A 13,199-nucleotide genomic window follows, 5' to 3' on the forward strand; every position below is an offset into this window, starting at 1 on the left:
AGAAGCAGCAGCATCAACTTCTCCGCCTTTTTGGAGATGGAGATGGTTTCCAAGGACAATTTTCTACCAAAGAAAACTCCATTTCTCAGGGGAGCAAAGTCTTTGCAGGTCAAATTTGAGGAATTATTATGACTTCTTTAACACTTCCACATAAAGGTGGATTTATACATCCATGGACTCTAATGAATGGTCACACTGCTTAGGCATTTGTAAACAATCTCAGCTTCAGAAGGACACCAAGCAAAATAAAAGCCCTACTCATCATTACACATTTTCACTTTCCATAGAAACCCATCTTTATTTTCTTAAGGAATAAAGTCTAAGGAATAAAGGAACGAGTCTAGCTTGCAAGAAAAAAAACAACAACAACACACTTGAGCGAGGACTAGTAGCAAGGACAGGAGTATTGACCTAAAGAGAAAAAATCAAATCTTCCCTCCTTCCATTAATGACCCTTTTACCATGTAACACTTTAAGGTTTAGAGTTCTAGTAAGTGGTATCTATGCCATTTCACATCTGCATGAAAAGTAAAAAAAAATCGAGTCATCCAGATGCATTATATGGGTACACACCCAGATGTTTTTTAGGGAACATTCAGACTAACTGAATTTTTTTACACTGCTTCCAGATTATCACCTTACATAGTTAAAACAAGAAGGGCAATTATATTCTGATTCGAAACTATGAATTTCTTATTCATTGCTGACATGAAAATTTTAAGGGGTAATTTCTCCTGGAGGGAAGTGGCAAAGTCAGGGAATGTTGATTTGAGATCTGGACCTGCTGCCAACTACCTGTGTGACCTTGAGTGGGTCGGTCTGGCTAACCTCTTAGGTCGTTTTCAGCTTTAAATCCTATGTACCAACTATTGGGTCATTATTTTCTATATATAGTAATCATTTATCGGGTCTTTTCCTGTCATTCTGGAATTGCTGTGTGGGGGGGGGGGGAGAGGGGGCTTTACTGTCTTAAAAAAAATTACGGCTTCATTGGTACTTGGCTGTATTCTATCTCTCTTGGCAGAATGCAAAGTTCTTCAGGGCAGGAACCATTTTACTTTGATCTTTGTATTCCCAGCTTCCTGCAAAAGACCTGGCACATAGTAGGTGCTTAAAAAAATACTTGCTGACTGATTCATTCATTGATTAATAATAATGACAATAATTCAAAAAATAATTCCTGTTAACTACAACATGACATTTCTTATTCATGCATTTTACATAGAGGGAAGCCTAGTTCCATATTTTGGACCTAATTTTCCATCTGATGGGAGGCAGCCATTTTGCTATCTTTCTTAGATTTCTTTTCCTAATGTTAGCAGTTCACATGCTAACTAAAATAAGAACTACACAGAGCTTAGTGCTTTCTCTGTTCGAAGATGATATGAGAATATATGAAAAAGTCAGTACTCTGATACTAAAAAGGATCTTTTCCTCTTCAGTACCCTAGAGGACTGTGTTTCTTAAATGATACACAACACATTCTCATACATTTTTTCTACTCTGCAAGATTGGAAGGTTCTTGAGGGAAGGGGTTTTCTCATTTACCTATGTATCTCCTATAACACTTATTAAGCGTTCATGAAATAATTGTTGAATATATTTATTTTGCTTTTAAAAGAAATCTTTGCTGTGAAAAAGCCAGAAGGAAGAACATGGGTCAAGACAAAAGACAAAAGTAAGGAAAGAAAGGAAGAGATTTTTTTTATTAGGATAAAACTATGTAAATATGATACCAAGCGAAACAGTCTGAAGAATTGTGTTGATCAGTGGGTTGTAGAACAGGATACTTAGTTTTCCCAACTAGTATGCAGTATTCGAATAAATTCAGACGTATTTCTTACGTGCCAACATTTGCCAACTACCATGCTAGGTGCTGGGGATGTAAAGACAAAAAAATGAAAAGAGTTCTTGCCCTCAAAAAGCATTTATTTACTCTTTCTCCCTGAAAGTTGGTATTTCTTTTTTTACAAAGTTTCCTTGGAGAAATATTTTAACCAGTGCTTGCTACAGCTTTTCCTTCTCACGTTAATTTTTTTTATGAAACCAAAACATTAATACGTAGCTAAGAATAGCAAGCTTACAGTATTCGTTGGTTAAATACATACTATATGTAGAGCCTGGAGTTGAGGAAATGGCAAACCACTCCAGTATCTTTGCCAACAAAATCCCAAATGGGGCCGCAACTGAAAAAAACAATCAAGATGTGTAGAGCACATTGGTATTTCTCTGTGACGCTAATTTAATTCAATAATGTTACAAGCCTCGGAAATCATTAATTTGCTTGTTCTTGACTTATCTTTATACGAAAAACAACAATCTGTAGTGTGTGTATGAATGTATGTATGCATGTGTGCATGTATACATGTACTTGTACGTTGGAGTTTCTCCTAGAATGGCCAAAATCTACCCAACTAATAAAAGATATTAGGTATTGTCATTTTAACCCAGATGTTTATGAATTCTAGATACTATGGCATTTGAAGTAGATTTCCCTTTAATAGCATGTGAGAACCTCTTTGTTTTCTTTTGTTCTCACCTATCCCTACCTGTTACAAAAAAAGACAGCTTTTCAGAACTTGATGGTTTTAGTTAATATTTTCTTAAACTGATCCTTTACATGTATTCCTAACTTCATCCACAGAGTGTCACTGTTAGGAGTGAAATGAAAAAAAAATCAGATTTGTTTTACTTGGCCAATACTAGCTGTTCGATTTTACATAGAAATTATAACATAAAAGATTTTGAGTCTCTCTAAATCGAATTTTGGATACCTCAAAATGAAAATGCCCATGAACTACAATAAAGGAACACCAGTTAGTCAACAAATAATTATTAAGTGCCTACTATGTGCCAGGAACTGTGCAAAGCACTGGGAATACAAAGAAAGAAAAAACATGCAGTCCCTCCCTTTGAAGAGTTCATTATGTATAATAGAGTTTGTGGTCTCTCCATGATACATGGATATGGTGTCCAAAAAGTCTGTTTTTAGAGAACTTGATCTTTTAAAAAATACCAAAACCTATCTATTAATGGTCTCTTTCAGTCTCCATTGTGCTCTGTCTTCTATCTCCCTATCTCCCCTTAGAATCTTTATCCTCCTTCAAGGCTCATCTCAGTGGTGACCTCCTTATAATACATCTACTAAGTTGCTAGGGTCTCTCTCATCTCTGAAATTACTTTATAATTAATTTGCAAATAGCTTACATTAACTTAGCTGGGTGTATGTTGTTCTCCATTTCTCACGTCCTCTCTCCCCCAAACACACACACACACACACACTCACACGCATGTGCGTACACACACACATGCACACACACACTTCGATAGAATATAAACTTCTCGATGGAAGGGGCTGTTTTCTTTTTTTCATCCCCAGTATATAGCACAGTGCTTGGCACGTAGTAAGTGTTTAATAAATGCTTGTTAATTGAATTTTCACTTTTCTAAAGACACAAACCCTAACTTCGGGACTCAAACTATTTGATAGGGTTGCTTTAAGTTAAACTTTTCTTTGCCTTTCAAACATTCTACTCAATGAAACCCATAGGCTGTGGATTGTGAATAGCCAACACATTCCTCAAGTGGTTTGTAGGGTAGATGACCTATCCTTTAGCATTTTTCTAAAAGGGAAGATATAGTAGTCATATAGGATGATAGGGTCTAGGGCTATAAGGAACCCTAAAGGCCATTTAACCCCACTCTCTCATTTTATAGCTTAAGAAGTAAAACCCAGAGAAATTGTGACTCGCCTAAAGACATAATACTATATAGTAGGCAGGAGAACTGGGATTTGAACAGAGGTTCTCAGGTTCTAATGCTCTTTCTCTTATATTTTTCTTCTTGCACTTCATATTCTTAAAGTAACTAAATGAAGTAGTTAAAGCAAATATTACTGACTGGAAAAAATGGTAATTAATCTTTCTTCTCTCTCTTCCATCCCTCCCTCCATCTCTCCATCTCTCCCTCCTTCCTTCCTTCCTACCTCCCACCCTTTCTCTTTTTCTGATTAATCCACAGTGATTACTGATCTTGTTTGTTATTTTGAGTGGAAGTATTTAGATGACAGTAAAAGTTTCATTTTACTGCCTGAGTAAAGTGACCCATAAGAGATTTGAGACTTGAAGATTGTCTGGGCTTCTGCGGGACCTGCCTTTTCCCACTCAGTGCTATATGAAGCTCTTTATTTGGTCTATCGAGTTGATTGTTCTGAGTCTAAAAAAAAATTCTCTTAGTAGGGACCTGACATGATAGACCATAATGACTTAGAAAGAAACGTTAAACAGTCCATCCTGTCAACGGTGGCTGCCGGGTGCCGGCGGACCATGGCAGCTCCTTTTATCAGGTCAATGATCTGCTAAAAATTGTCTAAGTAGGACCCTGCCATGATAGGCCATAATGCCTCAGAGGAAGTCATTATGGACTATCAAGTAAACAATACACATTTTTTAAAAAAAATTACTAATTAGGTTTTGCAGCAATACTTCCCATCCTTAGGGGCTCTACAGTGAGATAATTGACCGCGACGTGAGTTATGCATCCCAAGCTGAAGGCATGAAGGTTAATTATCTTGGTCTAAAGCCCCCAGCAAAGGGGACTATTGTGATGAGAAGATGACATTTCAAAACAGATTAAATTTCTTTTATTTTCTTTGTATTTTTTAAGCCTTGTTTTAAATAGTTGTGATTATAGGGCAGAATGAAAGAGTAACATTAACGGTGATCATGAAGCCCAGAGAGAAGGCCATATAACCTATAATGAGGAAAGACCTTAAGGGTAGGGGACTTCCAGTTCATGTGAAGAGCTCCTAAGAAAGCTACCTTGATTAGAATAATATCTTAAAGAATGTCTGAATTAGATATTACATAAAAAACATATGAGGCTCGTAATACATTAGTTTGCACCATTTTTCATGACTATATTCTCCACGACCTGGAAGTAACTTTTGACTAAATATATAGAGTAAGGAGTTAAGGATTGAGATTTCTTTATGGTATGAATTCATATCACTATGTAGCACTAATGCACATTTTGGAATCAAGAGTATCATCAAGAGATTTCTCTTTAATTTGTAATTCATTTTTGAGAAGCTTATTGACACAGTAGAGGTTACCTAAGAAGGAAATACTTTCTTAAAAAAATACTGTTAGAGAACAAAGGATCATGAAGGAACAGATAAGACAGAAAAAGAATGCAAAAATTTTCCTGTATTTCCCTCTAGAGGAAAAAAAAGTTATAGTTAATGTTTGCTTAAGTAGACCCATCTGTCACTTTGGAAAGAAACAATGGTGCCCCAAATTCCAGCATGTGAATATGCATGTGTGAACAAAATGGTTTCATTCTACTTAATTCATTGATAATTGATGGATGTAGGTCTTTGTTGGAGTCAAGCTCAAGAGAAAAAATGGGAAACTTTTCATTTTGCGATGATGAAATCTCAATGTTTTGACCATCGTCACACTCTAGAGTTGTACCAATTCCAGTGTCTGACTTAAGCATCTCATGACAAATAAGACTCTTATTATAGAAAACTGTGCTAAATGATTTTTATGTTATGATTACTATTAGGATTAAGAAGGTTATGATTCTGCAAGCTACTGTCATTTCCCTAGTCCTGTTCATGCCTACAAGTGCCCCTTACTTAGGAAACCAAGGTTGGGTCATGCCTAGGAGGAGGTCATAAAATTTCAGCAAAGAAAGAAGGCAATGTATCTTCTTTATCTTCTTTAAAAAGCAAGGATGTACTTTACATTTAATATTTTGTCCCTTTCTGATTTGGGGTTTTCAGTTGTAAAAGGTGGACTTGGGAAACTGGATATGTGAGGCAGCAGTTTAATATGTAAAATGAAAAAAAAAACCCAAACATTGTTTCTGTGGGCTTCATGACAGGCTAGGTTATAACTTCAAAGCAGAAGAGTGAGCAAAAACTGTGAAGGCTGCAATATGTAAGCTTCTCAAGAGTTCTGGGTTTGCTTCTGCATTCTCAGTGCCTAGCACAGTGCCTTCCACACAGTATTTGTTGTTCAGTTGTGTCCAACTCTTTGTGACACCATTTGGGGTTTTCTTGGCAAAGATACTGGAGCAGTTTGCTAATTCCTTCTTCAGCTCATTTTACAGATGGGGAAATTGAGGCGAGCAGGCTCTGAGTGACTTGCCCAGGGTCACACAGCAAGTATGTGTCTGAGGCTGGATTTGAACTCAGGCCTTCTTGATTTAAGGCCAGAGTTCTATCCACTGTAGTACCTAGCTGTCCCTCCCCATAGCACAACAGGGACTTAATCAATGTTTATGGAATTAAATTTCAGGCTTCCTTTGTTGTTGCTATTTGAATCATGTCATTGCAACTTCTAGTAGTTCCTGTGAGTTTAGTTGGGTTTATTCAAGGATAGCACAAGTCGACTTGCCGTCAAGTCACAGCCATTGTGATCATCAGCAAATCACTTCAATTCTCTGCACCTCAGTGTTCTCATCTATAAAATGGAGAGATTGAACTCTAACATCCTTTACAATTTTGATTCTCTGATCCTTTTCTTAGCTTTTGGCATCTCTTCCCTTGATCTCCTAGAGAAATGGGAACTGATAAACTAATGCATCCCCAGTTTTCTCTTAAGCTTATCTCAAGTACCACTCCCTAGAAGATCAAGACAGGTTTCTTATATTTTTTTGGTTTTGTTCTTTTAGTAATCACTCCTTTATTGTTCTTCAGTTGTGTCTAACTCTTTGTGACCCCATCTGGGGTTTTCTTGACAAAGATACTGCAGTGAGTTGCCATTTCCTTTTCCAGCTCATTTTACATATGAGAAAACTGAAGCAAACAGAGTTAAGTGACTTGCCCAGGGTCACACAGCTAGTAAGTGTCTGAGGCCAGATTTGAACTCAGGAAGATGAGTCTTCCTGATTCCATCCACTGTGCCACCTAGCTGCTCTCTTCATATGGCAACTAACCTGTACATTATAGTCTTAGAGAATGGCCTGGGGCACCAGGAAGTTAAGGCACTTGTTCATAGTCTCACAGCCAGTCCATGACCGAGGTAATATTTGAACCAGTACTTTGTGGCCCAAAGGCCAGCTCTGTATTCACTACTCCAGGCTGCCTGCCATTTTGTTACTTATAAGTGTGAGTATTGCATTCCCACAGGAGGGTTTAAGCTTTTTGAGGGCAGAGACTTTTTTAGTGTCTTTTTTATATCTCAAGTGCCTCGCACAGTGCTTTGCATACGATTAATAAATGTCTACTGAATTGTTGTGGAATTAAATTGACTAAAGAACAAGTAAGTTCAATTATTAGGATCGTGTATTTGAGACCACTCAGGCCATCAAGTCCAACCTCCTCATTTTACAGATGAGAAAACCAAGGACCATAGAAATCAACATTACCTACATGTCACAGAGGGAGGATTTGAACACAGGTCCTCTTGCTTCTAATCCAGCACTCTTTCCACATGATACTAAATCACGGACTGGTTTAACTTTCTTTTCTCCTCCCCATGGATCTGGCAAGCCCATTGATAAACTGATTGACTTTACTGGTTAGATAAATGCAAAACCTGCATCTCTCATTGCTTAATTTTATAGTAGTTTATTATTATTACTATTTTTGGGAGGCAATTGGGGTTAAGTGACTTTTCCAGGGTCATACAGCTATAAGTATCTGAGGCCATATTTGAACTTGGGTTCTCCTGACTCTAGGACTGATACTCTATCCATTGGGCCATTTAGATGCCTCTAATTGCTTTATTTTTGAAAACCACAAAGTGGGAATATTGTTTGTGAGACAGGCAGAGATAGCACAGACAACACAAAGAATGCTCTTACCTTTCTTGCATGGGTGGGAGCTGGATCCAGCTGTTAAATCTCGGGTCATACCGGCTGACAAAGTTTGTACTGTGTTTTCCTGTAAAAATACATTCATGTGGCACCTAAGACACAGCACACTTAGATGAAAATGATTGCATTATACAATTCAACTGCTTCTCTAAAAAGGGATACTGTTCATCAGGGAGGTAAGAAGAGGCACATGTTCAACAAAAGAACTGCATTCAATAATACTTGAAGTTAACGACATTCAAAATAAGCATAAAAACATGCAATGACTATCTTTTGGCTCTCCATTTTGGAAATGCTAATTGAATTCAATTGGTTAGAAGATGCTAGGCATTTTTTGGGTCCATATGTCATATTGCTTACTTTGGCAGCTAGGTGGCACGGCAGCTGGAGCGTTGGGCTTGGAGTCAGGAAGTCTTGGGTTTGGATCCTGAATCAGACGCTTACTAGCTGTGTGACTTTGGGAAAGTCACTTAACCTCTATTTACCTCATTTTTCTCAACCGTAAAATAAGCATCATCATAATAGCACCTACTTCCCAGGGTTGTTGTGAGGATTTGGTGAGATAATATCTGTAAAGCACTTAGCATGGTGCCTGGCACACAATAGACTTTAATACATGCGTTTTTTTTTTCCTTCTCCCCTTCCTTTCCTACAGAAAGAACTTTGGAACTAGGTGATACTGTGTGGATGGAGCATTGGGCTAGCTGTCAGGAAGACCTGAGTTCAAATCTAGCCTCAGGTACTTATAGCTTTGTGACCTTGGTCAAGTCACTTTAACCTCTATCTATCTCAGCTTCCTCAACTGTAAAATAGGATGATAATAAGAACCTCCCAGGGTGTCATAAGGATAAAATCAGAAAAGCTTTGCAAACCTTAAAGTGCTATATAAATGCTATTATTATTATATTATATTTTGACCCCCTCATTTTACAAATGAGAAATTGAGTCCCTGAAAGATTAAGCAAGCTGCCCACTGTGACAGACCTGGGATCTAAATTGAGGCCACGAACTCCAGATCCAGCCCTCTTTCTGCTATGCCCTTTGTCCCTCGGCCCCATAGATGTAAATGGCTTAACCAGCCTTCTCACCCAGAAACGAGGCAAAGCCCCTTTTGTTTTGGTAAAAACAGCTAAGAGAGCTACTGTAATGAAGGATACGAGTTAGGAGAGAGCCGTGTCATGCTGTAGGGCTCAGGATATTCCTTCGGTGCAGATTGGGGGAATTATAGGAAGAATGAGGAAGAATCTTCTTCTCTGTCATATTCTGAGTGTGTTTGTTAGAATAGGAAACATGAACGACCTAAGCCGGTTAACTAGCTTATCCCTTCTGTCAAGCCCCAGAAGCATATTAATGCCTCCCTGATATTAAAATGCACCTTAGTTTACATACAGATTGACAGCAAATCAGGAAGTCTGGAGCAAGATAGCGTGCATCGATTTCCATGAAGTAACTAAGAAGAAATCAACCCCAAGTGCTCTCAATATGACAAAATCTCTGCTAATGTATTTGTAACTAAATTCAGAAACAGGGACTCCAAATTCTCCTCAATTTGTAGATAGGCAAACACAGCCTCTAACATACAAATTGGTTGTGTGTTTCTATGGGTTTCATGAAAGGAGTATTTTTGGAGAGACAATTTGTTTAAAATTCCAACTTGGAATGCCAAGGTCCCCCTGTTGCAGCCCTAGTGCCTGCCTCTCATCTACTGCCAATGGCATTGGAGACTCCCTTTGGACATCTCCTGGTTCCTGGGACAATGTCTGGGAGTGCCTGGAGTGGATGGGGTGGGGCGAGGGGGTGGTGGTGAGGAACTGAGGAGGTTGGATAGGTGAGAAAAAAGGATAAATGTTAGAGGGTAAGAAGAGGGCTGAAAGTCTGGAGGGCAGTGAGGCATAAGAGAAGAAGAAGCACCATCACAGCTGTCCACAGCGCTGGTACTGGAGCAGGGTGGGGCAGTGGCTTTCTCTGGTAGTGGTGTCTGAGGCTCTGGTCCCTACTATGGGCACACCCTGCAAGGGAAAGAATTTACCTTTGGGGGTAGTGTAATACCAGGCAACTGTGCCCATGGGCATTGAGCTCACCATTTCCCTCCTATCCCTGTGATATGCCTGCCCAAAGCCCTGAGCTGCTCACCAAACTCAGGCACAGACAGATAAGATTTGAATGAGGACACACAAATGAGGCCACCTTCCAAGACTCCTTCCCCAAAGGAAAGGCAGCACAGCAGGATGTGAAGACAGAGAGGCAAATAAAAACAGGCATGGAATCCTGAAGCACAGGGATCATTCTGGCCCCAGGGAATGGAGACAGCACAGTGCTGTGGAAAGATTGCTAGGCTCTGAGTCTGAGGACTTGAGTTCAAATCCTGCCTCTCATGCTTAAGAACTGTGCAACCTTGGGAAAGTTGCTTAACTTCCCCAGGCCTAGGGATCTTCAAGTGTAAAAGGAGGTGGTAGAACGTGATGGCCTCAGGTTGCTCTCTGAACCCTGGATCGATGAATCCTGAGTATCAGATCACTGCTTCTCCTTCTCTTAATCATTTGATCTGCATTTCTGAAAAGGTAGCACTAGACCATTCTTTACTCCTTTCTACCTTCAACAGGCCACTTAATCATGCTTTTCCCTTCTTCTGCCCTCCTCCCCAAGCCCAGGAAGGCAGGTGCATTTTCTAAAGCAGCTGCTGTGCCTGTGTCTGCTCTTCCCTCCATGCTCAGAGGTCAGCTCTTCTCTCCCCACCTGATGACACCACCCTTCATTTCCCTTAGGGCTCTTCTCCTTTTCATTTTCAAGGTGGCTCAGAGGGCAGATAGGGACCTCTCCTAGTGCTTTAGATAATAGGGCATTTCAGCACTGGGACTAAGATATTCTCTATCCATTCCCTTCACAGGTCCTCTAGCCCAGTGATCTCCAAAGTGGGTTCTAGGTCCCTGCAGGGGCTTTGGGATAATCTTAGTAGTCTGATGATTAATTGATCTGAGGGTGGGGAAGGGTATATCCTGATCTCTCAGAAACAATTACATTTCCTCACTCTTCTTCCCTTATCTATGCTAACTCTCCACCTCTCCCTTTCTGCCCTGACAAGGGCCCCTCAGGGTGCTGAGAACCTGATCTCTACCAGGGCACATGCCATGCAGGTGCCATTCAGGAAATCTCCAGCCCCCAGAATACATCTATTTTGCTCTCCCAGATCACTTCAAGGCTTCAGCTTGGGGCCCTCTGGATAGCTCTGTACCTCTTTGTAGGCTCTGTACTCCAGGGCACTAGCCAATAAGGGCCTTTCTCACCTTTTTACATTTTTGGTGGGACAGTCAAAGCAGCAGATCTCTTTATATTATCTTTCACCTCAAACCCCTCCCTCTTCTAAACTTCCCTGTTCAGTCAAAGGCATGGCTATCCTTTTAATCACCCAGTTTCCCAACTTCAGAGTCAACCTTGATTCCTCACCTCTAACTCACCCTACACATCCAATTTGTTGACACATATCATCAGTATGAATAGCTAGCACTCATGTGGCACTTTAAGGTTTGTGAAACATTTTATAAATTTCATTCCATTTTACCCTTACAACAACCCTGGGAGAAAAGTTATACAATTATCCTTTTTTTTTTTTTTTTGCAGATAAGGAAACTGAGACTGACAGAGTATAAACGACTTACCCAGGGCCACACAGCTACTAAGTGTCTGAGGTAGGATATGTATACTAAAGTTCTTGTGACTCCAGGTTCAGGGCTCTGTCTCATTTGACATCTAGCTGCCTCTAACATTTCCCATGCCATCCTTTTCTCTCTATTCTCATAGCTACTTCAGGTCCTCACTACCTGTCACCTGGACTATTATAATAGCCTGCTATTAGGTCCCCTGACTCAAATCTTTCTTCACCGTAACTCATCCTCCACACTGCTAGCAAAGTGATTTGTATGCAGGTCTGGCCTTGTCACCCCTCTAATTAATCAAATCCAATGACTCCCTATTTACTTTAGGATTAAACATTATTTCATCTTTATCTTACCCTTTTAAAATTTCTATTTTTGTCCAAGTTTTGTAATGCATAATTATTTCTTGTTTGTTGTTGGTCAATCATTTCAGTCCTGTCCCTGTTTGGGGTTTTCTTGGCAAAGACACTTGAATGGTTTGTCATTTCCATCTCCAGCTCATTTTCCAGGTGAGGAAACTGAGGCAAAGAGGACTAAGTGACTTTCCCAGGATCACACAGCTAGTAAGTATCTGAGGCCAGATTTGAACTCAGGAATATGAGTCTTCCTAACTCCAGGCCCAGCATTCTATTCACTGAGCCTCCTAGCTGGGCCAATGCATAATTATAGTGACATATAATTATGAGTGAAGTAGCATATCATACATATGTGTACGTGTATACATATGTACATACATATATACAAATATATGAAATTTATAAATAAGTTAAATAGGTATTGGGAATATATGTTCAAGAACTCTCTATTGATAGAGAGTTTGTGACCAAAAAAGTTTGGAGAACACTACACAAGAGCATAACCTTTCTAGTCTAGGTACCAGGCACTGTACTAGGTACTAAGGATACAAAGACAAAAATGAAACTATTCCTGCCTGCAAGGATCTTATGTTTTATTAGGCAATATCGCTGCCTTCTCTTTAATTTGCAGTACAAGATTCCTTGGACTTTAGATTACTCACATGTGTGAAATGAAAGGAGTGTTCCATCAGCATTTATGAGAAGGAAGCTATAGCAGGCATCAGCCAATGGCTTCCATGTTTAACATGGTGATGAGAGTGGCATGTTCACTATGATGAGAGGAATGGAAGGAACATTATCATAAAGAGAAGGGGGAGGAGCCCCCAAGTAGTGGTGTAAAGGACAGGGCTTATGACGGCAGCAGCAAGCAGTGAAGAGGGTAGTGGATGAGGGTGAGTTAGTACACAAGGAACAGATTCTGAGAAGTGTAACTTAAGGACTGAAGTTCCCTGGTGCGGGCCAATGTAGGAATCAAGGATACACCGTCTCTGTGGGATTGCAGACACATGGAGAAGCAGGATGCCAGAATGCAGGTGCAGCAGCAGCTGGCCAGTCACCAGGAGCAGCTGCTCCTGATCATTCCTCTGTCTCACTCATTAGGAGCAGGGATATTTAAGGCAGGGTCAGAGAAAGGGCCTGATGCTAGTGTTCATTATACTAGACCACTGAGTTCCTGGAAAGCCAGAGTGATTATTTTATACCACAGCAGTGGGTTTATGGTTCAGTAAACAGGGACATGGTCACAGATCCAGGTGAGCTCCCACATTAATAGAAGTCCTGGATTCCATCTTTCTCTGTCCTTGAGTGAAAATTCTTATAACTCTCTGGGATTTCCTTCCATTTGGTCTCCCTGCCTCAAATT

General features: G+C 40.0%; 1 protein-coding gene across 1 annotated transcript in view; it reads right to left on the reverse strand.

The window, feature by feature from the left end:
• Positions 1–13,199, reverse strand: part of KLHL14 (kelch like family member 14) — a 137,485-nt gene that overhangs the window by 13,007 nt on the left and 111,279 nt on the right. Inside the window, 1 exon segment of the mRNA XM_036743885.1 lies at positions 7,816–7,894. Within this exon segment, the coding sequence (XP_036599780.1) occupies positions 7,816–7,894 (79 nt within the window).

The sequence above is a fragment of the Trichosurus vulpecula genome, chromosome 1, assembly GCF_011100635.1.
Source record: "Trichosurus vulpecula isolate mTriVul1 chromosome 1, mTriVul1.pri, whole genome shotgun sequence".
Classification (NCBI taxonomy): Eukaryota; Metazoa; Chordata; class Mammalia; order Diprotodontia; family Phalangeridae; genus Trichosurus; species Trichosurus vulpecula.